At 41.4% G+C, this 26,522-nt stretch overlaps 1 protein-coding gene and 1 non-coding gene across 2 annotated transcripts; one reads left to right on the forward strand and one right to left on the reverse strand.

Annotated features, from left to right (window-relative positions):
* Positions 1 to 462: 462 nt before the first annotated feature.
* On the forward strand, positions 463 to 22,131 carry SLC39A6 (solute carrier family 39 member 6). The gene is made up of 10 exons (XM_055559398.1): positions 463 to 768; positions 2,414 to 3,166; positions 4,652 to 4,835; positions 6,639 to 6,808; positions 7,854 to 8,072; positions 14,273 to 14,378; positions 16,762 to 17,139; positions 18,514 to 18,594; positions 19,975 to 20,165; positions 20,870 to 22,131. Exons 2-10 carry the CDS (start codon positions 2,423 to 2,425, stop codon positions 21,020 to 21,022), a joined length of 2,226 nt encoding a protein of 741 aa, XP_055415373.1. The 5' UTR covers positions 463 to 768; positions 2,414 to 2,422; the 3' UTR covers positions 21,023 to 22,131.
* On the reverse strand, positions 16,228 to 16,300 carry TRNAE-UUC (transfer RNA glutamic acid (anticodon UUC)). Its single transcript has one exon. It is a non-coding gene; the product is annotated as a tRNA-Glu (tRNA).
* Positions 22,132 to 26,522: the final 4,391 nt, after the last annotated feature.

Below are 26,522 nucleotides of genomic sequence, written 5' to 3' on the forward strand. Positions count from 1 at the left end.
GCGTTTCCGAAACGGCCGGGGGCGGGGCGGGGGCGACCCCGCCTCCGCCGGGCCCGCCCCACCCCCACCCCAGCCCAAGCGGCCCTTTGTGGTAACCTCGACCCTCGAGTCGAGGACCGTGGCCCAAGCACGGCCTGCGTCCCAGGAACACAGACGCGACCGGAAGCGCTCAGAACCCTCCAGAAAGACCCAGGACTCGTGTGCCCAGAGAACGTCCCGCTGCCCTCACTGCCGGGATCCCAGCGGCAGACGGGGCTGGGTCGGTGTGGTGGTGGGGGGTTGACGAACGAGTTTCTCAGAGAGGCAGGGGGCGCGGAGGAGCTGGAGGAAAGCTCCCCCGGCAGATCTCGGCGCCCCGCGCGCACCAGGACCGCGTCTCCGCCCCCCTCCCGCCCCTGCGAGCCCCGCGGCGCCAGCGAACAGGCGGACCCGCGGACCCGCCCGCCGGGGACGGGGTGGAGCCGCACTGCGCATGCCCCGCAGCCGAGGCCGGCGGAGGCGGTGGCTCCTGGAAGCGCGCTGCGCGCGGCGCTAATTAGTGATTGTCCTCCTGCTCCCGGGAGGCGGCGGCGGTGGCGCGTGGGGCGCGGCTAGCCGGGGTCTACGCGGCGCTTCCCCGACCGAGGGGCAGCCGGGCCGATGAGACCGCCGCCTCTCCGTGCCGTGTAGAGGTCTCTAGGGAGACAAGTAAGGGTCGGCTCCGCACCGCCGGCGGGAACTTGAACCGACGCGCGGGAGCGGGCCGGGGGTCGGCGAGGCCGCGGAGAGGTGAGTCCCGCTGGTCTAGGAAGGGTGGGCGGAGAGGGGAACCCCGCGGGGCCGGCGAGGCCGGACTTCCCAGTTTGGGGTGCACAGCGGGCTTCGAGGTCCAACGGGGAAAGGAAATGGTTTGTCCTGTTCATCTCATTTTCCGAGAGAGTACTATGGTGTTTAAAAATAAAAAGCCCTTCTAGGCAGTTTTGCGAGCTCTTTCCCGTTTTCTCCGCTCACCCGTTTCTCCAGGCCCTTTCCTTCTGCTTTTTTCTCCAGCACACGCGGACTTGCGGGGATGGAGATCCGCTGGCGGGTCTGGGACCGCCCTAAGCATCCTTCCCTCCCTTGGGAAAGGCACGGAGCTGCTCCTGAGCCATTCGTCCGTGCTGTCCCCACCCATCTCGCTCCTCGTGTATTTCTTAAAGGTTTTCTTCTGCCCCTTAAAACTTCGGGCCCCAAGGATTGTTCTTTTAGGAGTCTAGCCCGGTGATAGTGCATACGTCCTCCTTTCACAGAACGATAAGCAGCCGCTGTGCAATACTGCTGACAGCGTTTGGAGCACTTCCACATACATCCATGCTAGTGGTTTCCTCTGTCTCCGTATGAAATAGGTGTTACCAGCTGGTCCAAGGAAGAAAAGCTGAAGGTGGTAGAGCTCGGTTGCTCCTCGCCCTTGCCATCTCACTCCCCTTATTTTCACTGGAGGCAGACCAATTTGGTCACGATCACCACCCATCATTGGTACTGGGCATCTGCTGACTGGGTCTTGAGATACTAGTCTAGCTGCTTCTTTTGGCCTATACCTTCGTCTGCTTAACTGAATTCTGCTTTTCAAGGCTCAGCTGGATCCCTAACTCCTCTTTGGAGCATAGTTCTTTGGTTCCCAGCAGTATTGTGCAGATGAGTGATAGCAAAATAAGAGCAACACAGTTTTTTAATAAAGTTTAATTTCCTTAAAGAACTGTTACTGTGCAGTCATTCAAAAATATGTGATCACTTTGTATATACTCACATGGAAAGATGTCATTTGTTGAGTGGAAAAACAAAAGATCCCATTAGTATGATTAAGGCGCACGTGTACCTGAGTATGCATGAGGGATTCTCAAGAAACTAGCCAAATTAGTTGCCTCTGAAGAATGAGATTGGTGGAGAAAGGCCTCAAATAGATTTATATATGGTTTAAGAAAAAAATGTTAAATGTGACTTATTCTGATTGCCATATTTACTTTTTTTGCTGTTAAAAGATTGTTCTATGAAATGGTGGTGGTCGTGGTTGAGGTAGCTAGTTTGGGTTTTGTGTTCTCTTGTTTTGAATTCTTGTTTGAAACATGATATAATGCCAATATGGCTGTGACAACATGGGTCCCTCCAGCCTCTGAATTACTATTGCTTTTATAGTGTTAATTACAGAGTCTTAGCACTCAACTGCTCTCCAGTTGTTTCCCATGTTTCAGCAATGCAGAGGTAGAGCCTAGGACTCCAGTTTGGTTTTTTGTTTGTTTTTTGCAGTATCTAGCACTACACGATCACTCTAGATGGTGCTTTGTTAAACTTCGTTATTTGATTAGACATCAGTTTTCAGCATGAGATTTCTTAATTCAAATTGTTTTGGAAGTGAAGACAAGGTTGTTTCTTTCCTTTCGTTTTCTGTCTTCTTTAGGAAGGTGCGATGGCGAGGAATTTATCAGTGATCTTGATCCTGACCTTCACTCTGTCAGTCACAAACCCCCTTCATGAAGTAGGACCAGCCACTGCTTTCCCTCAGACCACTGAAAAAATTATTCCAAGTTGGGAATCTGGCATTAATGTTAACTTGGCAGTTACCACACGGCAGCATCATCTACAACAGCTTTTCCACCGCTATGGAGAAAATAATTCCCTGTCAATTGAAGGGTTCAAAAAGTTGCTTCAGAATATAGGCATAGATAAGATTAAGAGAATTCATATACACCATGACCATGAGCATCACTCTGACCATGAGCATCGCTCTGACCATGAGCATCACTCTCACCATAATCATGCTGCTTCCAGTAAAAATAGTCGGAAAGCTCTCTGCCCAGACCATGACTCTGATGGTTCAAGCAAAGAGCCAAGAAACAGCCACGGGAAGGGGTCTCATCGATCAGAACATGCCAGTGGCAGAAGGAATGTTTTAATCAAGGAGGGTGTCGGTGCTAGTGAAGTGACCTCCACTGTGTATAATGCTGTCTCTGAGGGAACTCACTTTCTCGAGACCATAGAAACTCCAAAACATGGGAAACTTCTCCCCAAAGATGTGAACAGTTCCACTCCACCCAGTGTCACAGAAAAGAGCCAGGCGAGCAGACTGGCTAGTAGGAGAACCAATGAATCAATGAGTGAGCCCAGAAAAGACTTTATGTATTCCAGAAGCCCAAGCGAAAATACTCAGGAGGTAAGATGTTTCTCGTTATTTTAATCAGTATGCCTGCTGTCTATCCTGTCATTGCTATTCTCTCTAAACTAAAAATAAAATGTTGAGTTCATTGAACGGGGAATTTCTCCTTTCTGAGCAAGGCACTTAGCTCAAAGTGTCTCCACTATGTTGAAAACATTCCTGATAAAAAACTTGTGGGGTAAGTTCTTCGGTAAGAATAATGCTGCCTGGTGAAGATATTTTCTAATGTAGAATTTAAAATATATGAAATTATTTTGGGGGAGAAAATCTTTAAAGGTGAATACTATTAATTAAAAAAAAAATACGTAAAATGGAAGATCGAAAGAGCAGGAGTTAGAATTCATGTTTTAGGGAAAGGTGTGGTTTAAAGGGCCAGAGAATGCAAGAGCAGCTTTGCCTCCTTGACAAAGGGATCACAGTGACTTGTAAGGTGGGTGAAATTGGAGATGCTACCTAGAGTGACGTGCTAGACAAGTGGAAAGTCTGGGCAGTGAGTCCTGAGTTCATGTGTTTTTCTTCTCTGAAGCTAGACTTCCAGGCTGTACACAGTTTGCCTTGGCTAAGAGATGTCAACAAGACATTAGTTGGTATACATAAATAGGCAGAACTTAAGTATTTCATTCAAACCATCACATGACTACTAATTCTGGGATAATCCTTCTAATGGTCATTCCCATAGCAACACTAGTAATAAAATTTGTTTAGTATTGGCCAAGAATTGTGGGAGTTTAAAATAGCTTTTCAGAAGATGAGAAACAGGTGCTAGTGCCAGTGGTTTTTTGGTGGGTTTTTTTGGGTTTGTTTTTTTTCGGTGAGAAGAGGGAGCTTACATTCTCCAGCAGAGATTCTCTTCAAACTAAGCTTGTCATCTAATTAAATTTTTGAAACAACTGCCTGCCGGTGCAGGTTTGTTTCATTAACCAGTGTTGTCCTGTGCCAGAGTGAGTAATCTACAGAATTTAATATTCTCTCGTTGTGAAGTGTTATTTTGCCAAGTATGTACACAGCACTGAGCTAAGTTTTGCAAGTACAGTCATTGCTGGAAGAGTGACATGCCTTGGGCTTGTTTAGACCAGGTATGATAGCGTTAGTACAGAAACAACATATTTCTCAATCTCTAATGAACCCATCTAGAAATTAAAGCTCATTTCCTTAATAGGTTTATACAGTGAGTTAACAGGCTTGTGAATGTCTATTTATCCTCAAACTTTTTCCTCTTGAGACTTTCTCCAGAGGTGACTAGTGATGTGCTTCTCCCAAGAAGAAATAAGCAGAAGAGATGGGAAATCAGCCCTGTGACAAAGTATCTCCAGGTAGCTTGAGGCAAATTCCAAAGTACTTAAAACAAAAGTTGCTCTTGATTTACCTTAAGTAAAGAAGTAGCTTCAGCAAGGAAAGGGAGTTCTGTCATCAACAGCTTTTTTAGATTCTCTAATGGGAATGTCTTTTGGTGATTTCACTGTTTATTTCTTTTTTCTTCAGTGTTTCAATGCGTCAAAGCTGCTTACATCTCATGGCATGGGCATCCAGGTTCCATTGAATGCCACCGAGTTCAACTATCTCTGCCCAGCCATCATCAATCAGATTGATACTAGATCATGTCTGATTCATACAACAAGTGAAAAGAAAGCTGAAATCCCTCCAAAGACCTATTCTTTACAAATAGGTAAAATTGCCTTTTTTATGTAAAAATAATTTCCAGTAGATATATTTATGTTGTGTTTTTTCCTTCTATTTACATCAGCCTACTCATTTTTCAGCATAATTCCAAATATATCATCTTAATTGTTCTCTGCCTGGGATGTGAAGAAAGCAAATGTGTTAGCTTTACCCTAAAAAATAAACAAAAACTAGAAAATACATTATATAGTAACTTGTCTGAGGTCCTTCCACAGGATATGTCAAGATCATTCAAAAATTTTGGGTTCTATTGAAACATACACATTACCATGTAAAAGACAGATAGCTAGTGGGAAGTTGCTGGGGGCTTTCTTGGTGGCTCAGTGGTAAAGAATCCACCTGCCAATGCAGGAGACTCGGGTTCGATCCCTGGGTCAGTAAGAGCCCCTGGAGAAGAGGATGGCAACCCACTCTAGTATTCTTGCCAGGAAAATCCTATGGACAGAGGAGCCTGGAGGGCTACAATCCAGGGGGTCAGAGAGTTAGACGTGACTGAGCACGTACACACAGGAGCTCAACCCAGCATTCTGTGAGGACCCAGAGGAGTGGGATGAGGGTGGGGTGGAAGAGAGGTTCAAGAGGGAGGGGATATGTGTATGTTTATGACTGATTCACATTGTTACACAGCAGAAACCAACACAACATTGTAAAGCAGTTATCCTCCTATTAAAAAGTTGGGATTGCTTTGTATGTTGTCACATTGTTTAGAGAAAGGTCAGAGTTGTTTAGGAGCCTAATCCTAGTGTGCTCTTATTAATACATGAAACCAGGACACAGTCTGCTGTAGTGTAAGTTGTGTTGCTCAGAACCTATAATGAAGAATTGATCGCTTTGTTCACTGAGGATATTACTGATTCCCAGCTTCCTTTCCTTTCTCCTTTCTTCCCTCCTTTCCTAACGTTTTCCTCTTCTTTCTCATAATTTAACTGTTAAGGGAGTCTGTAAGCACAGTTCCCAAGTGATTGAGAGTTCATCCTTGGTAACCATACCTTCCCCCTCCTTCACCCTTAGTTCAGTTCAGCTGCTCAGTCATATCCGACTCTTTGCGACCCCATGTACTGCAGCATGCCAGGCCTCCCTGTCACCAACTCCTGGAGCTTGCTCAAACTCATGTCCATCAAGTTGGTTGGTGATGCCATCCAACCATCTCATCCTCTATTGTCCCCGTTCTCCTCCTGCCCTCAATCTTTCCCAGCATCAAGGTCTTTTCCAATGAGTCAGTTCTTCACATCAGGTGGCCAAAGTATCAGAGCTTCAGCATCAGTCCTTCCAATGAATATTCAAGGTTGATTTCCTTTAGGATTGACTAGTTTGATCTCCTTGCAGTCCAAGGGACTGGCAAGAGTCTTCTCCAACACCACAGTTCAAAAGCATCAGTTCTTCAGCCTTCAGCCATCTTCATAGTCCAACTCTCACATCCGTACATGACTACTGGAAAAACCATAGCTTTGACTATATGGACTCTCGCTGAAGAATGTTCTCCTAGGTTATGCCTTTTGCCCAGAGGGTTCAGTCACATTTGATCCAGCTTCTTGGTTATTGCTCTATTACCACAGTTCTGTTCCACTGCATTTGTATTTCTTTAGCTCCACTTTTTTTTTTTTTGTTTTTAATCGAAGGATAATTGCTTTACAGTATTGTGTTGGTTTCTGCCAAACATGAACATGAATCAGCCATAGGTGTAAACTTCCCTGCTTTTACAGATTACTTTATGCCACTCCACAGTCTCTCTTTGAAAGTGTATCAGTTGTTTGCTTTGTCCTTTGCTCTGTCTTGTTCTCTTTGACAGCCTGGGTTGGTGGCTTTATAGCCATTTCCGTCATCAGTTTCCTGTCTTTGCTGGGTGTGATCTTAGTGCCTCTCATGAATCGGGTGTTTTTCAAGTTTCTTCTGAGTTTCCTTGTGGCATTGGCTGTCGGGACACTGAGTGGTGATGCTTTCTTACACCTTCTTCCACATGTAAGTAAATAATTTATCCCATTAGTGTGTTTTATAGGGCTTCCCTGGTAGCTCAGTTGCTAAAGAATCCACCTGTAATGCAGGAGATCCTGGTTCGATTCCTGGGTAGGGAAGATCCTCTGGAGAAGGGATAGGCTACCCACTCCAGTGTTCTTGGGCTTCCCTCGTGGCTCAGCTGGTAAAGAATCCACCTGCAATGCAAGAGACCTGGGTTCGATCCCTGGGTTGGGAAGATCCTCTGGAGATGGGAATGGCTACCCACTCCAGTGTTCTGGCCTGGAGAATCCCATGGACTGTACAGTGCGTGGGGTCACAAAGAGTCAGACAGGACTGAGAGACTTTCACTTTCAGTGTGTTTTATTATTCAACATTAAATACTAATACATAACGCATGCATCTATAAATATATATATTGAATATATGTATTTTCAGTTTGTGCTCTGTATTGATATGTATAAAAGGCTGGAAATTTAGTTTCTAGGAGCGTTTGCATGGGTTGTATCCATGACCCCCAGTCTCACCTTGGTGTGCACCACACCTGGTTCCCTAACACGCAGTGACAGAAGTTCCTGCTGCACCCAGCTGCGGGCCACTGGGGCAGGATGCCTGGATCTCAGGTACTGGCCAGGGCCCGTTACCCAGCCTGGGCTTCTTGGAAGCACACTGAGAACAGTGGTAGGGGCTTTTCCACTGGATGTATGAGCAGTAGACACTATATGCCTGTTAAGACTTATTTGTGGCCATGGAGAAACATTGGAAATACCCTCTACCCGTACGTTATGAGGATCGATGGAGAATGTGTCTGTCTCTACACTGAATAGATCCACTCCGCTGAAGTGCCATCGTGCATTATATATGTTAAGCTCTGGGTCACTGCTGCTTATTGGTAGTTTTACTTTTAATATCCTAAACTTCCCCTCATTCTGAAGTAGAACGTTAATTGCCTAATTCTGAATGGTTTCGTATTTGACGTTAATTATCTTAGCCAATTTTTCTGACATGTGAAGCAAATGAATTTATAAAATCCGTATTATTTTGCCTTTAGTCTCATGCAAGTCATCACCATAGTCACAGCCATGAAGAACCAGCAATGGAAATGAAGAAGGGACCACTTTTCAGCCACTTGTCTTCTCAAAACATTCAAGAAAATACTTATTTTGATTCTACGTGGAAAGGGCTGACAGCTCTGGGAGGCTTGTATTTCATGTTTCTTGTTGAACATGTCCTCACGTTGATCAAGCAATTTAAAGATAAGAAGAAAAAGGTAAGAAAAACTATACTGAGTACTTACTATGCACTGGACATTTATTTAGAGCAGCACTTGAACTGAACTGTTAGCAGAGCTTTTCCAAGGTGTATGATCTTCATTTGTGAAGAGGTTCAGTACCTTTTTGCTCCCAGAAGCATTCATGGAAGTCAGTAACCCTGGACTCCTCTGTCTTCAGTATTCCCTTCAGAGTCACTGGAAAGGGTAAACATCTATATAAATGATCAAGCAAGGCATTGATGGTGGCGGTGGTTTCATGGGTGTGTACTTACCCCAGACTCTTTGAGTTATGTACAGTAAGTATGTGCAGCTTTAAAATTACTCAGTAGCTAAATATTATGTTTTGTTTGAAAGACTATCTGACTCACTCAGATTTGCCGTTTGCAAAGTGCCCGCAGAAATAATATGAAGCTCAACAGTAAGCTCTATATCTGGTGAAAATATCTTTGGAGTTGCCTATGGTTATCTTCCTCTTCCTCTCTGATGTGACTGGGTAAATCAGTCAAAAGGTTGTCCCCATGGGGACGCTTAATAATGACATGTACACATTTTGGCCATTTGTATGCTCATATTCTGGTCATTTGATGTTGACCAAGAGAGTTCCAGAAAACCATCTATTTCTGCTTTATTGACTACGCCAAAGACTTTGACTGTGTGGATCACAATAAACTGTGGAAAATTCTGAAAGAGATGGGAATACCAGACCACCTGACCTGCCTCTTGAGAAACCTGTATACAGGTCAGGAAGCAACAGTTAGAACTGGACATGAAACAACAGACTGGTTCCAAATAGGGAAAGGAGTACGTCAAGGCTGTATATTGTCACCCTGCTTATTTAACTTATATGCTGAGTACATCATAAGAAACACTGGGCTGGATGAAGCACAAGCTGGAATCAAGATTGCCAGAAGAAATATCAATAACCTCAGATATGCAGATGACACGACCCTTAAGGCAGAAAGTGAAGAGGAACTAAAAAGCCTCTTGATGAAAGTGAAAGTGGAGAGTGAAAAAGGGGGCTTAAAGCTCAACATTCGAAAACTGAGATCATGGCATCTGGTCCCATCACTTCATGGGAAATAGATGGGGAAACAGTGTCAGACTTTATTTTTGGGGGCTCCAAAATCACTGCAGATGGTGGCTGAAGCCTTGAAATTAAAAGACGCTCACTCCTTGGAAGGAAAGTTATGACCAACCTAGATAGCATATTCAAAAGCAGAGACATTACTTTGTCAGCAAAGGTCCGTCTAGTCAAGGCTATGGTTTTTCCAGTAGTCATGTATGGATGTGAAAGTTGGACTGTGGAGAAAGCTGAGCGCCGAAGAATTGATGCTTTTGAGCTGTGGTGTTGGAGAAGACTCTTGAGAGTCCCTTGGACTGCAAGGAGATCCAACCAGTCCATTCTAAAGGAGATCAGTCCTGGGTGTTCATTGGAAGGACTGATGCTAAAGCTGAAACTCCAATACTTGGGCCACCTCATGCGAAGAGTTGACTCATTGGAAAAGACTCTGATGCTGGGAGGGATTGGGGGCAGGAGGAGAAGGGGACGACAGAGGATGAGATGGCTGGATGGCATCACCGACTCGATGGACATGAGTCTGAGTGAACTCCGGGAGTTGGTGATGGACAGGGAGGCCTGGCGTGCTGTGATTCACGGGGTCACAAAGAGTCGGACACGACTGAGCAACTGAACTGAACTGGACTGAACTGAAGATCTTCTTGGAGTCAGAGTTCTGTGTGATCATTTTTTTCTCTGCAGCCCTGCTACTTCTAAATTTCTAGTTTTGGTTTCTCTTAAATTGAGCAAAAGGTTACATACTTGTAAAGCTATTTTAATGTAGAATCTAGATTTTTTGAAAGTTAAAAAGATTTATACAGTGATTGCCTTATGTAATTGGCAACTTGCCTTTGAATCTTTCAGAAGCATTCAACTTAAATTTTCATGGCAGTAACTCTTCTCACTGGCATTTCATAGCCTGAATAATATGTAATTAAATCATGCACTTGGAATAGCAGGTATAGCTGGCATGAAGAGACTTGCTTCATGAAGAGACATGAAGTTGATTCTTGCTGAACTTAGAGCTCAGGTTGGGAACCCAGTGCATGTGAGCAGAGTGGCCTCCTCCATCCTGTGAATATTTTCCCTTATGGATTTTACAGTCACTTAAATCTCAAACTGCAGATTTTGAACCCTTACTGAATGTCAGTTTACAGGGAATAAGTGAAGCAACAAGAGCTGACTCCTTCTTAATACAGGAAGTCTTCCATGTCCCCATTGTCCCTGCTACTTCACTTGGGTGGCTTTGAGGATATATCCTCCTCCTCTGCATTCTCAAGGATTTTTTTTGCAGGGGAGGGGTTTGTTTGTGTTTGTTTTACTGCATTTCTATTTCAGATGCCATTCTAATTTCAGTGTAATTTTCTAGTTTTACCTAAAAAGTGCTGTTTATTACCCTGGTGCTCTAACATAGGACTCTAAGAGGTAGGCTGTCTGTGGCAATACAGATCAGTGTTTTTCAGACTCTTTAAGTTATAACTATTTGTGAGTTGTGAAATCAATCTTGTGTCTTGACCCATGTTTTTAAATGCAACAGTGATATTACAGTGCATTCCATATATTACTCTGTGTTACATATATATTATTAAGCGTTGTAGTTAACGAAGTTTGGAATTTCTGTTCTCAAATAATTTCTGCTAGCATGTAAGCTCTCAAGGGCCAGGACCGCTCCATCTTCTTTACTGCTATATCTCCATTGCCTCGAATAGTGTCTGGCACATAGTAGAGGACTGGTAAACGCTTGTTGAATGTTTAAGAAGCATTAAGGGCCTCCCGGGTGACAGTAGTGGTAAAGAACCTGCCTGCCAGTGCAAGTAAGATGGAAGAGACTCAGATTCGATGCCTGAGTTGGGAAGATCTCCTGGAGGAGGGCATGGCAACTCACTTCAGTATTCTTGCCTAGAGAATCCCATGGACAGAGGAGCCTGGCGGGCTAAGTACAGTCCATGGGGATGTAGAGTTAGACACAACTGAAGCAACTTTGCACACACGCATAAGAAGCATTAAATAGTAAATAAGCATAATTTCTAAGCAAAGACTTCCCACAGGTGTATCACAAACATTTCATGTTCTCTTCCTTTTTAGAAACTATTGCATTTATCTTTTTTCAGGGGCATCCAGATCTTAGTGTTACTTATATAACAGTTTTAAATCTCATTTAGTTCTCGCAAAAAGAAAAATCTACTCCTTACATGGTAAGCATTGGTAGCTCTTCAGACCCATCAGTTTAGTTCAGTTCAGTTCAGTCGCTCAGTCATGTCTGACTCTTTGCAACCCCATGGACTGTGGCACGCCAGGCTTCTCTGTCCATCACCAATGCCCAGAGTTTACTCAAACTCATATTCATCGAGTCAGTGATGCCATCCAACCATCTCCTTCTCTGTTGTCCCCTTCTCATCCCACCTTCAGTCTTCCCCAGCATCAGAGTCTTATAATGGAACATTTTACCTAGGATTTCCCTTAAGACATCCATATATGTCAATCTCTTTATTCAAATTAGGGTTGAATCACATACTTGGTGTGGGGCACCCCACTCCAGTACTCTTGCCTAGAAAATCCCATGGACGGAGGAGCCTAGTAGGCTGCAGTCCATGGGGTCACACAGAGTCGGACACGACTGAGCGACTTCACTTTCACTTTTCACTTTCATGCATTGGAGAAGGAAATGGCAACCCACTCCAGTGTTCTTGCCTGGAGAATCCCAGGGACGGGGCAGTCCTGGTGGGCTGCCGTCTGTGGGGTCGCACAGAGTCGGACACAACTGAAGTGTCTTAGCAGTAGCAGTAGGCTCTTAACAATATTTCTACCTCAGACTTTCTTTCTACCAGATTCTCAGGTTTCTTGCTTAGGCTGGAAACCTGAAAATCATCTATGAATCCCCCTCATCCTCATATCCAACCTAGTTTTATTAAGTGTATCCAGAAGTAAAATTATTTGTTTCTCTCCATCTTCCTTGCTGTTGTTCTGGTCTAAGCTCGGCTTACCTGACTGACAGCAGCTGCCTCCTGACTAGACTGTCTAAATTATTTTGTTACCCTCTTCTAATCCAGAGTGGAGAGGGCAGAGTGATTTTTAAATGAGTCTGATGAGGTTGGACACCACTGCTGAAAATCCTCTGTCTCTCTCAGTCCCATTGCTTATAGAATGAAGTCCATAGCTTCATGATTGATGAAGTCCACTACAGGATGAAGTCCATAGTCCATGGTTTGCACTGTCTGGACTCCCCGCTACCCAGCCTCACTACTGGCCGCCCAGTCTCTGACCTACCAGACCCCAACCACCTTGCACTTCTTTCAGTTAAAGAAGGGGCTGCTCCCTTTCTGCTTTAGGGTCCTCCCACATGCCATCTCCCTGCCTGGATTACTCCTCCCCACCCTTCTCCAGCAAACCCCTGCTCATCTTTAGGTCTTGGCATAAACATCACTTCCTGGACGAATCCTGTCGTGGGAGTTAGTTAGGTCTTGTTATACACTCTTGTAGTACTGTGTATTTGTCCTTTGTAAAGTGTATAGAGTTGGCTTAAAGCTCAACATTCAGAAAACAAAGATCATGGCATCCAGTCCCATCACTTCTTGGGAAATAGATGGGGAAACGGTGGAAACAGTGTCAGACTTTAATTTTTTGAGCTCCAAAATCACTGCAGATGGTCACTGCAGCCATGAAATTAAAAGACGCTTACTCCTTGGAAGGAAAGTTATGACCAACCTAGATAGCATATTGAAAAGCAGAGACAGTACTTTGCCAACAAAGGTCCGTCTAGTCAAGGCTATGGTTTTTCCTGTGGTCATGTATGGATGTGAGAATTGGACTGTGAAGAAGGCTGAGTGCCAAAGAATTGAGCAACTGAACTGAAAGTGTATCAAAAATTGCAATCAAAGAATTGTGTAATCATTACCTGTATAAAACTTCCCTCCCTGTGGGTGATAAGCTCCATGGGAACAAGGACTATGTGTATCTTGGTGTATGGTGTATTGATGTATTGCCAGGATTCAGCACAGGAAACATTAGAGGCCCTTAATACTTGTGGAATGAAAGAATTGGTTAAAAACTAGAGATAGTCAACAAGAAAGAAAACATCAATTAAGTGATTTAAAGTATCCTGAATTCACTTATTTTCACAAATACTTAAGTACTTTCTGTGTTTGAGGCATCATGCCAGGGGTAAGTATAAAGATTGGTTTGTACTTCCTTTTAAAAACTCTTATTACCTAAAAATGTGCAGATATTTTATATACTGTTAGAGCTAAAAATGAAATCTCAGTTATGGTGGAGATTGAGTCATATTCAAAAGATACTGCAAATAAGAAGGTGATTGTTTTTGTGACGGTTTTCCTTATCTTAAATATTCTCCGTAAGTCGGTAATACACAGGCACCATTGTTCTAGCAGTGACCTTCATTCTTGGCTTCTGAGATATGGACAGTATCTCAAGTATGGTATTCAGCTGGTTTAAAAATCTAGTGATAAATTCAAGACTGACTACTAGGGTTTGTTTCAAAAGAGAAAACTTGGTAATGGCGTTTTATGACAGCAAAAGTATTTTAGTTTTAGTAACAAGTACATATCAGTATCACAGTATAATTTTAAGTTATAAAAAGTGTGGCAAGTATGGGCTTTCATTGCCCAAAAGAGTCATTGGAGGAAACCAGGCAGGTGGTTAGCAGATCAGTACTTGCCAGGAGGACATGCCTGTTCTGAATTGATGGCCTGAGGCAGAGCTCAACTTTAATGTGTGTGTGAGTCACCTGGAGACCTAGTTAAAATCCAAGTTCTAATCCATTCGCTCTGGGGTGTGGCCTGAGATCATGCATTTCTAAATAGCTCCCAGGGGATGCAGTGCTGTTTTCATGAGAACAGATTATACTGTGTGACCTGAGGGACCAGCAGAAAGATTAGTGTGTGATTTTTCTTTCATATTACTGATGCATCATCCTTTACCTTTCTGAACAGTTTCTGCCTAAAACAAACTACTAGGTGCTATGAAGTTAAGTGCAGGCCTTGCCCTTAGATGGGGTTTATTCCTTTAGAAGTCTGGTACTCTGTTGTCTTTTTCTATGAAATCTTTTGCTAAACTGTTTATCTGAAGGTGTATGCATAAGTAAACCACTTATTTCAAGTATTGCTTTTCCTTGCTGTTACAGAATCAGAAAAAGCCTGAAAATGATGATGATGTGGAGATTAAAAAGCAGCTGTCCAAGTATGAATCTCAACTTTCAACAAATGAGGAGAAAGTAGATACAGATGATCGTAAGTCCTTATAAATCTGAGAGCTGGAGGGGAGTCCATTGCTCTGTGATTTGCAGGCAACTCGGACTATCTGCAAGAGATGGGACCATAATCCAACCCCATTAACCTTCCCCTCCCTCTTTTTTTTTTTATTTTTATTTTTGGACTGTGCCACGAGGCTTCTGGGATCTTAGTTCTCCAACCAGGAATCAAACCTGGGCCCCAGCAGTGAAAATGCCAAGTCCTAAGCACTGGACCACCAGGGAATCCCTCCCCTCTTTTTAAACTTACACTTTCTTTTAATTGCCAGTGAGTTGGTTATTTCTATGTATATTTATATGTCTTCTTTCTATAATTTTTTTATTTTGAGGTAAATTCAAACTTAGAGAAAAGTTCCAAGAATAGTATGCAGAATTCCTCTGCCTCTTCCTGTATTCCCCAGTTATTTTGTGTACATTTATCATTCTTTCTCTCTGTCTCTGTGTATATACATACTACTCATTTTTTTTTCTAAACCATTTGAGAGTAAGTTACAAAAGTGATGCTTCTTTACCTCTAAATACTTGTTATATTTCCTAAGAGAAAGGACATTCTCTTATGTAATTACAGGTCAGTGATCAACACCAGGAAATTAAAGCTGATACAATGCCATTTTCTAGTCTATAGACCAATTTCATGTTTTTCCAATTGTCTTAATAATTTCTTTATACTCCCCTAACCCCCAAAAGGGAAAAAAAAAAATGATCCAGAGTACAATTCAGGGTCAGATGTTGCCTCTTATTGTCCCTCATTTTGAGTCTGTTGTTTTTGCATCAGGTTGATCACTTTGGGCAGGAATAGCACAAAGTGTGTTACATCCTTTTCAGTGGTGTGACCTGCCTCCCACCATGATGCTGGGTCACATAGCGGTGGTGGTAATTTTGATCACTTGGCCAAGGCTGTGTCTCCTGTGTTTCTTCACTGTAAAGCTACTGTGTTACTGTGTTTCCTAGAGCTTGTTAGCCTGGCATTTCTTGTTGGACAGGCTCAGTTAAAATTAAAATTTTAAACCAAATGCCTCATGATGACCTTTGAGGTCCTGCCCTGCCTTCCACTCCCCCAGATGGTTCACTCTGTCCAGCCTCACAGCCTCCTTTTCATCCTGTGAGTATACCAGATCTGTCTCAGAAGCTGATACTCAGTTTCTTCTGTTTGGAGCACTTTTCTCCCAGGTCTTCATATAAACTCCTCCTATTGTTTCAATCTCAAACTCAGACATCTCCTTCTTAGAGGCCTTCCTGGCTCATCCCAATACAGAGGTCTCCCACTCACTCTCCTCATATTCGCCTTTTCTATTTTCTTCCCATGCTATCCAGTGCCTTACCTTATTTATACCTGTATTTCCTTGTTAAGTGGCTATCTCCCCCAAGAACATGAGCTTCCTGAAGGCAGAGACTTTGTTCTGCTCCACTTTGTCCTGGTGCCTGGCCCAGAGTAGACACTCAGTTGCTGACTGAGGAACTGAGGAGAAAGAGCAGCTTTATTGTTGCTACTGGGCAGTCCTAAGACTTTCTGTCCACCCTTTGTCTCCAGCATGCTGCTCTTCTCTAAAGAGTGAGTGAAATACTCTGACTTGTCTTCCTGCATCTATTCCGTCTTCAGAATTTCCAGTGAAATTTATAATCATGAGAGGAAATAACTTTTAAAATTGGACCATAGTGTCAGGAATGCTCCCATAAAAGTTGATGCCAGTGTAAAAAAAAGAAAAAGCAAAACCTATTGTTGCAGTTTACACAGATAAATGTTTCCTGGTGATGATGGTATTTCACATTCTTCTGCTTTTCCTTTTTAATTTTTGTTTGGCCACAATACATGGTTTGCAGGATCTTAGTTCCCTGACTGGGGATTGAACCCAGACCCTTGACAGTGAAAGTGCAGAGTCCTAACCACTGGACCACCAAGGAATTCCCCTCTTTTGCTTTCCCTTGAATTTTGAAAGAGAGGAACTCAGATGACAGAATTGTGCATGTTTTTTATTTCCAATTTTTCTGGAATATTTTTCTAAAATATTTTAAATGTCAACAGTGAAATATTTTTCTAAAATGTGTGTGGTTCTTTTATAATCAGAAAAAAAATATCTTGAAAAACATAGGGAGGCAAAAGAATTTAAGGGAGGATCTGGGGCGGTTACTGAAGGCTATCATTTAAAATCCATTCTTAGTGAAATCATTTAACTTCTAAAATTCACTAAAACATACTGATGTTTTTCGTCAACAATACTCTAAAGTCTAGTCTGCCAGGTAGGTGTATGTGAGAGAGTTGCCATGCTTTGAAGTCTTGTTGACTCTGTCAGTGGAGATTTTGAAATGTGCACATTAACAGAGCCATTTGACTTTGTCCCAATGTCCTTTATGTTTACATCTAGGACCTGAAGGCTATTTACGAGCTGACTCACAAGAGCCTTCCCACTTTGATTCTCAGCAGCCAGCAATCTTGGAAGAAGAGGAGGTCATGATAGCTCATGCCCATCCGCAGGAAGTTTACAATGAATATGTACCCAGAGGGTGCAAGAATAAATGCCATTCGCATTTCCATGATACACTCGGCCAGTCCGATGATCTCATCCACCACCATCATGACTACCATCATATTCTCCATCACCACCACCACCAGAACCACCACCCCCACAGCCACAGCCAGCGCTACTCTCGGGAGGAGCTGAAAGACGCTGGCATCGCCACATTGGCCTGGATGGTGATCATGGGGGACGGCCTGCACAATTTCAGCGATGGCCTCGCAATTGGTACGTCTCTCTGTTTCAGCCCTTGTTTGTTGATCTCTGAAAATGCCACTTTAAGCTGCTGATTTTAGCAAAGAGTAGGTTGGTTTGATAAGGCTGTTAACATCCAAGGTTATCACAATGTTATCTCTTCTTTGACTGCTTTGACAGTGATAAATGTGAGATAAGATGAAAAAGTGCTAGAAACTGTGCTTGGGCCCTTAACTAAATTGTAGCTGCCAAAAGTTACTTTCTCTTATCTGCAATATCAATAGTATGTATTATTAAAGTGAAAGTATCTTTTCCACCATCTTTTCTTTTATGCTAAAGGAATCTTCATCTATCTAATAAGTTTAAATTACTAATCCGTACCCAAAGAAGAATTACAGACTTTTTGTAAGTTGTGCTACCATTGAGAGATAATAGAATATATATGAATTGTAGTAATTTAGTGCAGGAAGGGAGGAGCTTCCCAGGTGGCACGGTAGTAAAGAATCCGCCTGCAAAGCAGGAGATTCAAGAGACAGTTCCTGGGTCAGGAAGACCCCTGGAGAAGGGAATGGCAACCCACTCCAGTGTTTTGCCTGGGAAATCCCATGGACAGAGAAGCCTGGTGAACTATAGTCTATAGGGTTGCAAAGAGTTGGACATGAATGGGCACTTGTGCACACACACAGACCCACAGAGTTCTAGAAGGACCCATGGAAATAATTACGGAGCAGGCAGGCGAGGTCCGACGAGGCAGTGTTGTTTTGTTGCCCAGCTGAGATGAGCCCAGGCCCTGCTCCCCACACTGCGCTCTTCCTCCTCTGCACCGTGCACAACTTAAGCGACACAGAAGGATGTGCAAATGCTCAGTCATGGTTTGTAAGTAATCAGTTGTATAACGTGTTAACTTTTAAAAGCAGGGAGCTATTTGTCTTAAACTTCCCTTATCAAAACATTGAAAGAATAAATGTAAAAAATCTAATTAAACAGTGGATTCCTCTGAGGCTAGGAAACATATTTGTACTCTTGATTCCTGAGGTTTTTTCCCCTAAACCTTTAAATCAGTTTGTTTTATATTTCTCCGTAAGTGCTTTATGTGGTAGCAGTTACTTCTCAGGTTTGTGTAAGATCATTTAATCGCGCTAAGGCACAGCCCAGCCTTCCCTTCAATCATATCTGCTTGTGCTCCTTTGGGAAATTTAAGCCTAATTGAATGTAATCTAAGATTAGTTATGAAGAAGTTACAGAGTGCAGTTGAGAAAGTTCTGTTTATGAAGAAGTTACAGAGTGCAGTTGAGAAAGTTCTGTTTATTCACAAGCAGAATATAGTTTCTTTTACCTCATTGTATGTGCTATACAAATTTTAAAAATACACACCCACAAAACACTGCAGTGTTTTTTTTTACACAGGTGCTGCTTTTACTGAAGGTTTATCAAGTGGTTTAAGTACCTCTGTTGCCGTGTTTTGTCATGAGTTGCCCCATGAATTAGGTAAGAGAACCCTACAAATGGTATTTTTCAGGTGGGTAGCATATCTCAGTGTCACTGGCTTTTGCTAACAATAGTTTCCAGCAGGCTTTCTCATTTATGGCTTCTCATAAGTCTACTATCCTAGCTAGCTTTGTTTCTTACTGAGGACAAGTCTGTTTCCAGCCAGAATTCTAACCCTGCAACTCTGATTACACAATTGCCTGTGTGGGGTTGCCAAACAGATTCCTGAGCCCCATCTCTGGTCCTTTTCCCCTGCCAGATACTTTCCTGTATCAGCGTATGGTGACGTCAGTCCCTGTTTTCATTGTACACAGAATAGGAATAAGATCATAGGCAAATAAAGAATCATCTTCCATTAACAGAGAGAACTTGACAAAGAGAATGTCACTGGAACTAAAAAGAAAGAGAAGTTGACGAATTGTGTTTTGAATAATCTTTTTCTCTGTCACCAGAAGGCAATGGCAACCCACTCCAGTACTCTTGCCTGGAAAATCCCATGGACGGAGGAGCCTGGTAGGCTGCAGTCCATGGGGTCACGAAGAGTCGGACACGACTGAGCGACTTCCCTTTCACTTTCCACTTTCATGCATTGGAGAAGGAAATGACAACCCACTCCAGTGTTCTTGCCTGGAGAATCCCAGGGATGGGGGAGCCTGGTAGGCTGCCGTCCATGGGGTCGTGCAGAGTCGGACACGACTGAAGCGACTTAGCAGCAGCAGCAGGACTTAAAACCTTCCCAGAGTTGCCCTGGTTCTGTGTGTGTCTCTGTTTTTCTTCTTACCGGTGGCCACACGCCTGTCGTACCATTCTCACCTTTGTCCCTTGGCGTGTATTCTGCCATTTAGAAGGCCTCCCATCTTCCTGTTCGATGCTTGTAATCCTCAACATCTGATTTGTGTTCCACATTCTAGATCCTTCAGGCTCCACGAAGCCTCTCTGAAGTACTTTGATCTTAATTTCTTTTCTTCTTTTATAACCAGAACATTAGACTCTTCAGCTCTTAATTATGATGCATATTGCCTTAATCATTTGCTGATCATTTCCTGTGTGTTCTCTACTCCCTCTTCCTGCTTGTGGTCATTTGAAAGCCCATTGAAGACAGTGCAAGAGCTCAGTGGTAGATTCTTGGTATTGACATTCTTTGACAAACAAGAAACCTTAAGAAAAACTTTGGATAAAAGATATCTTAGTTTATAAAACTGTTAGCGTGTTTTATACTGATTAACTCTTAACCCTGGGTGATTGTTAATTTTGTCTTTTTTTTTCCCCACTCCTCAAAAAAATTGGAGGATTTCTTAAATCTGGAAAGTCTTTTGGGTATATGTCTTAAAAATGATTTTTTTAATGACTTTAATTGCCTTTTTGTGTTTTCTGTTAAAGGTGACTTTGCTGTCTTACTAAAGGCTGGCATGACTGTTAAGCAAGCTGTTCTTTATAATGCCCTGTCAGCCATGCTGGCGTACCTTGGAATGGCCACAGGAATTTTCATTGGTCATTATGCTGAGAATGTTTCTATGTGGATATTTGCACTTACTGCAGGCTTGTTCATGTATGTTGCTCTGGTTGATATGGTAAGTTTTTAAGAAGTCAAATTACAGAATTGACTAACAATGAAATAAAAATGTTCAATGAAACAGCATTTTTTAAAAGAGTGTAGGGTAAATGTAGTTGCAGTGAGATTCTGTGCTCAACAAAGTATAAGTATACTTCAGGATACACAGAAGTATCTACCTGCTTCTGATGTGTCTTTCTGAGAGTAGAGTTTCAGTAATCAGGCATTGAATTGTACACAGACTTGTGAGAAACCTAGTACAAGCCACATACTGTTGGCAAACTGTGTATGCACCAGAACACTTAAAGGGTCCTTACTAACGGATGAAGGGGTCATCTTTTTGTCACCAAAGTCTACTTAACAGTCTCAGCCAATCTTACTGCTAAGATTATATTTTATAAGATAAAAGATTTCCATATCTCTGAACTTTGAGTGAACCACATGTTATGTACAGATACAGACAGTAAGCAGGGTAATCAGTGTAGCTCTCGTTTTTACAGTGAAGTAAACTGGATCAATATAATTTTGACTTGCTGAGCAGACCATGAGTAATCATTGTTAATGAGCTATTAGGAAAAGCTGTGTGACCTTATTAGCTAGATTCATGTTTTAGACTCATGTTATATCCAGCTACATAGAAAGCTAGTACAGTGACCTGGAAATTCTTCTAAAATCTGTGCTTCTGGAAACTTAAAGGTTGCTCTTTTTTTGTTTGTTTTAAAGGTACCTGAGATGTTGCACAATGATGCTAGTGACCATGGATGTAGCCGCTGGGGATATTTCTTTTTACAGAATGCTGGGATACTTTTGGGTTTTGGAATTATGTTGCTTATTTCCATATTTGAACATAAAATTGTGTTTCGTATAAATTTCTAATTAGGGTTTAAATGCTAGAATAGCTTAAAGCTATAGTTTGCTGTCTGTAGTTTGAATAGGTCATAGGGAGATGAGTTCGTATGATGCCATCCATAGCACTTAAGGTTAGTGGATTTTGTGATTTTTTTGTATTGAATATTGTCATTTGTTATGCCTATAAGGTCAGTTATGGTGGTAACATAAAGGTACGTTTTAATATTTAAGTTATTCTGTTTTGGGAATATAAGCTATATGTGCAATTTACCAATATTACCAGTTTATTGTATAAACAAGAGATTTGGCATGACATGTTCTGTATATTTCAGAAAAAAAATCTTTAATTTTTTTTTTCTAGAACTAATTTAATATAGTGATTCCCATGCTGGATTTTAGGCCTCTGAAGAACTGCTGGTGTTTAGGAGTAAGAATACACATGAAGCTTAAGATACCAATAAAACTTAAACTGAATTTAAGCTAAGAAATAAGGAGAAAAAGAGAAGAATCTGTATGAATTAAGAAGTTATAGATTTCATATAAAAAATCAAAACTGGTTATTAAATAGAAGGGGAAATTTAGATATAAATGAAAAAAGGCAGTATTAGTAAAGTACAGAGTACATTCATAAACATTTTTGTCAGAGTATTAATGTTCCAATAAAACCTCAGCACTTTTTACTAATTTAGTTATACATTTAACTTTTTATAGTAAAGACATCTAAATATATTTAAAATTTGCAAAATACATCATTTGACCAAGAAATTGGAATTTTAAAATATGTGTGGAGATATGCCAGATGAGTATGAGTAAGTTTGTGTATTGTCAAAAGACTTAGATATCACCGAGTCATGTTATGTATCACCCAAAGTTACATAATTAGATGTTGTAGTTATCCGGTTTACCACTTGTCAGCGTATTAGAATTTCAATATATGTAAGAACATTAAAACAGTACTGATTATACTTTGACTTCTTGGACTCAGAAGGTGGTTTGGTACCTTTCAGTGCTCCAGTGTTGTCGTTGTGAGCGGTTGTCATTTTTATAGATGGTACTTTAGATGTACTAGGGTTGTTTGGCATTCCCTAGTTGTTGCTTTTCTACAAAATAAATTCCCATGTCAGCTTCATATCATATATTCTGATTTTCTTTGCTTGTTTTTTTTTTTTTTTACCATCTTAGCCATTTTTAAGCATACAACTTGATAATTTTGCATATATTCACAATGTTATGCAATTTGTTTCCAGAACTTTTTCATCTTGCAAAACTGAAACTCTTAATTTCCTTCCCATAGTAACCACCATTGTACTTTCTATTTCTGTGAATTTGAGATGTTTGATTTTCTTAAGTATAACCCAGACTATATATACTTGTCGATTCATTTATATTATTGTATTAGGTAGCTTTATTCAATGTTTTACATTTTTATCACAAAGGGCACTTCAGAAAATACTGGTCCACAGTTTGTTCAAAGCTGTCCCTAACTTAGAAAATCCCTCCCAAACAAAAAATAAACCCCAGAACCTAAGCTTGAGAAGAAGCAATGATACCCTAGATTCTAAGGAGAATCAAGAACAACTGGGCAAGACCGTACAGCCTGTGTACTGAAAGACAATTTTGGGCCAGCATTTCTGTTCCCCAGACCAAGCGAGAGGGGTCTGACTAATGAGAATTATTTGGATTGGGGTGGGCAGCGGGAGTGCTTGAAAGGATGAGATGGGACATCTCCTCAGGCTACATGATTGCTGTGCTCCAGAAACCCACAGACCTGCCCTGATGCCACTGCTGGGTCAGTGCAAGATGAAATTCTGGACATTGGAAACTGTTCCTCCAGGAGTTTGGGAGATGGCTTATACCTACTTCTTTGATAGAGATTTTGAAGATGGAAGGTGTGCTGGACCAGTTCACAAAACAGGAAGATAGCAACCATAGTTTGCACTCCAGTTTGAACTCACTAGTGAGTATATAGAAAATTTAAGGAGTTGGTTCCCACGGCTCTGTGTGGGAGAGACTGAAGATCAGAGGACAGTGCAGAAACTGTAGAATATGAACCAAAGGCTGTTTGTTTGGGGGAAAACACATAACAGACTGATAGACAGTTAAAAGGTACAAACAAATAATATCTTGAATAAAGAAGGAGACATAAATAGAGATGTAGTAGATCCAAACAATCATTAATTGTTTGGATAATTAACAATCATTAATTATGAATATTTCTGGAAAAAATTGAAAATCAGTAACTGTTAAAATGACCACCACATCACAGTTGTCCCAAGCCTCCCTCAAAATAACACCCTTTTGCTGTAGATTTACCAAAACTTCAAGCAACACATATTATCCAAATAGATTATGGGATTAGGAAAAAAATATTCATCATGTTAATTGAGATTAGTGTAACTTGATACAGAACCATTCTGGGGAAAGCAATCTGCCTAGTACCTTAATACTCCCTATATGTTCTTGCAGTTAAGTCAAGAATAAAAGGCCCTGAAAACTCTGCCTGGGCCAATTATAAGTGAACAGCCTTGAAAGATGAGGTGTAAGACAAAGAGCAGATCTTGTATAGGAGAGATGGTTTCCCCAAGCTCGGCGTTCCTCAGTGCCACACACACTCAGCATGTGCACCATCCACCTGCGACCTTGCCCTTTGCTCCTATGAGACCTGAAGCCCAAGAGGGTCTCAAATGCTGCTCATGCTTTGCTATGCTGTGAGCAGTAAAGTCCATTGTGTCCCAGAAGTTCATGTCTTATGCCCCAATCCACAAGACAAACAGGCTAACTTACAGCTTCTAAATTGGATAAAATTCCAGACCTTTACAAAACCTCACAGTATAGTACAAAAAGGGAAGGCAAAAGCGAATGCATGGTCATTTCAGTCGTGTCTGACTCTCTGCAACATTATGGACCATAGCCCACCAGGCTTCTCTGTTCATAGGATTCTTCAGGTAAGAATACTGGAGTGGGTTGCCATGCCCACCTTCAGGGGATCTTCTCAACCCAGAAATCGAACCCACGTCTCTTACGTCTCCTGCAAGAATCCTAAATGAAACAGCAAATCAAACTCAGAAGTGTATGTTTCAACAAGTAAGGTGGCCCTGGGAATACAAAGATGCCTAATCAGAACACCCATTACTGTCATAAACCATGTTAAGAGAGTGAAGTGGAAAGATACAAATTTAATTAATATAATTCTCATTCAGGATTAAAGAAAAGCATTTCAGCATATTAGAAACAAAATTACTAGAATTTGAGAAGTCTAGAAACTTGTCTCCTTGAATATCCCCATAGTATGAAGTCAAGGGTTTAAGAAAGAGTAGCAGTGGAGGGGAAGGGAGATGTGCAGAGAGGGAGGAACTGATAAAGACCAAAAAGAAACTCCTATTCCAAAGATGGAGTGGAACTTGAAATTCCCAACTTATATGCTTACATACAAAGTATAATGTGTATTTAAGGAAGTAGCAAGCTGCCACAATTCTATAGCTATGTCATTGATAGCTAGGGTGGATTTTTTTTCCTTTTTTTAAAAAAAGTAAAAGACATAAAATTCACTGTTTAAACCAGTTTTAAGTATAGTTCAGGGGCTTTACACACATGTTCACATTGTGAAGTCATCACCCCCATCCAGCTCCAGAATTCTTTCCTCATTCCATACTGAAATGTGTATTGCATGCTAAGTTGCTTCAGTTGTGTCAGACTCTGCGACCCTATGGACTGTAGCCTGCCAGGCTCCTCTGTCCATGGAATTCTCCAGACAAGAATACTGGAGTGGGTTGCCAAGCCCTCCTCCAGGGGATCTTCCCCATCCAGGGATTGAACCCACATCTCATGTCTCCTGCATTGGCAGATAGATTCTTTACCATTAGTGCCACTTGGAAAGCCCAACCCTTTAAACAACAATTCCCCTTTCTTCCCTCCTTCAGCTCCTGGCCTACTTTCTGACTCAACTTACTGCTTGACTATTCTAGGTACATCATATAGATGGAATCATACAATACAATATTTGCCCACATGAGTCTGGTTTACTTTGCTTAGTATAATGTCTTCAAGGTTCCTCCATGTTGAAGCATATGTCAAAAATTCTCTCCTTTTTAAGGCTCAATAATATTTCATTATATGTATGTAGCACATCTTGTTGATCGATTCACTCGGTGAAAACATTTGAGTTGTTTCCACGTGTTGGCTATTTCAGGTACCCTACTGTTAGTATGAACATAAGTACAAATATCAGTTTGCCTGCTTTCAGTTCTTTGAGGGGTATATAATATACCCAAAAGTGAAATTGCTGAATCATATGGTAATTCTATGTCTGTTTTTTTAAGAGTTGCCGTACGGTTTTCCACAGTGACTGCACGATGTCACATTCCCACTAGTACAAGGGTTCCAATTTTTGGAACCTCACCAATATTTGTTTTCTGTTTGTTGCTTTTTGGTAGTCACTTCTCATTGTGTTTTTGACTTCCATTTCCCTAATGTCTAATGGTATTGAGCATCTTTTCATGTGCTTATTGGCCATTTGTGTATGTTATTTAGAGAATTGTCTATTTGGATTTCTTTGCCCATTTTTAAATTGAGTTGTTTGGGTTTTGTTGTTGAGTTGTAGGAATTCTTACATATTCAGAATATTAATCCTTTATGAGATATGCAGTTTGCAAACATATTCTGTCACTCTGAGTTACTTTTTTACTCTGTTCATACTGTCATTCAGCGCACACACAAAATTATTTTGATGAAGTCCAATTTATCTATTTTTTCTTTAGTTGCCTTTACCTTTAGTGTCATGTCTAAATCATCGTCACGTCCAATATTATGAAGGTTTTCCCCTATGTTTTCTTCTAAGAGTTTTATGGTTTTAGCTCTTTGATCCACTTTGAGTTAATTTTTCTGAATGGTATTACATAAAGGTCCAACTTCATTCTTTTGAATGTGGATATCCAATTTTCCCAGCACCATTTATTGCTATCCTTTCCTCCACTGAATAGTCTTGACACCCTTGTTGAAAACCATATTTATAAAGTTTATTTCTGGGCTCTCATCTATTCCATTGGTCTATATATCTGTCCTAAAGCCAGCATCACACTGTTTTTAATTACTACAGCTTTTGGACCATATTTGTTTGAGTCTATTACTGAAGTTTTTATTCTATCTTTATTACTGTAGCCTTATAATAATTCTTGAAATCAGTTAAGTCTTGAAATCATGGATTTCCCAAGTTTGCATACCTTTTTTTCCCCAAAATGTTTAGGCTATTCTATTTCCTTGATTTCCTATGTAAATTTTAGAATCAGTTTTTCGATCTCCAAAACTATTATGCTTGGCATGTACCCCAGTGCTCATGGTAGCACTGTTTACAATGGCCGGGATGTGGAAACAACCTAGATGTCCTTCAACAGATGAATAAAGAAGATATGGTACATATATACAATGGAACATTACTCAACCATAAAAAGAATGAGTTTGAGTCAGTGCTAGTGATGTGGATGAAGCTATAGCCTGTTATACAGAATGAAGCAAGTCAAAAAGAAAAATA

This window comes from Bubalus kerabau, chromosome 21 (assembly GCF_029407905.1).
Source record: "Bubalus kerabau isolate K-KA32 ecotype Philippines breed swamp buffalo chromosome 21, PCC_UOA_SB_1v2, whole genome shotgun sequence".
Lineage (NCBI taxonomy): Eukaryota > Metazoa > Chordata > Mammalia > Artiodactyla > Bovidae > Bubalus > Bubalus kerabau.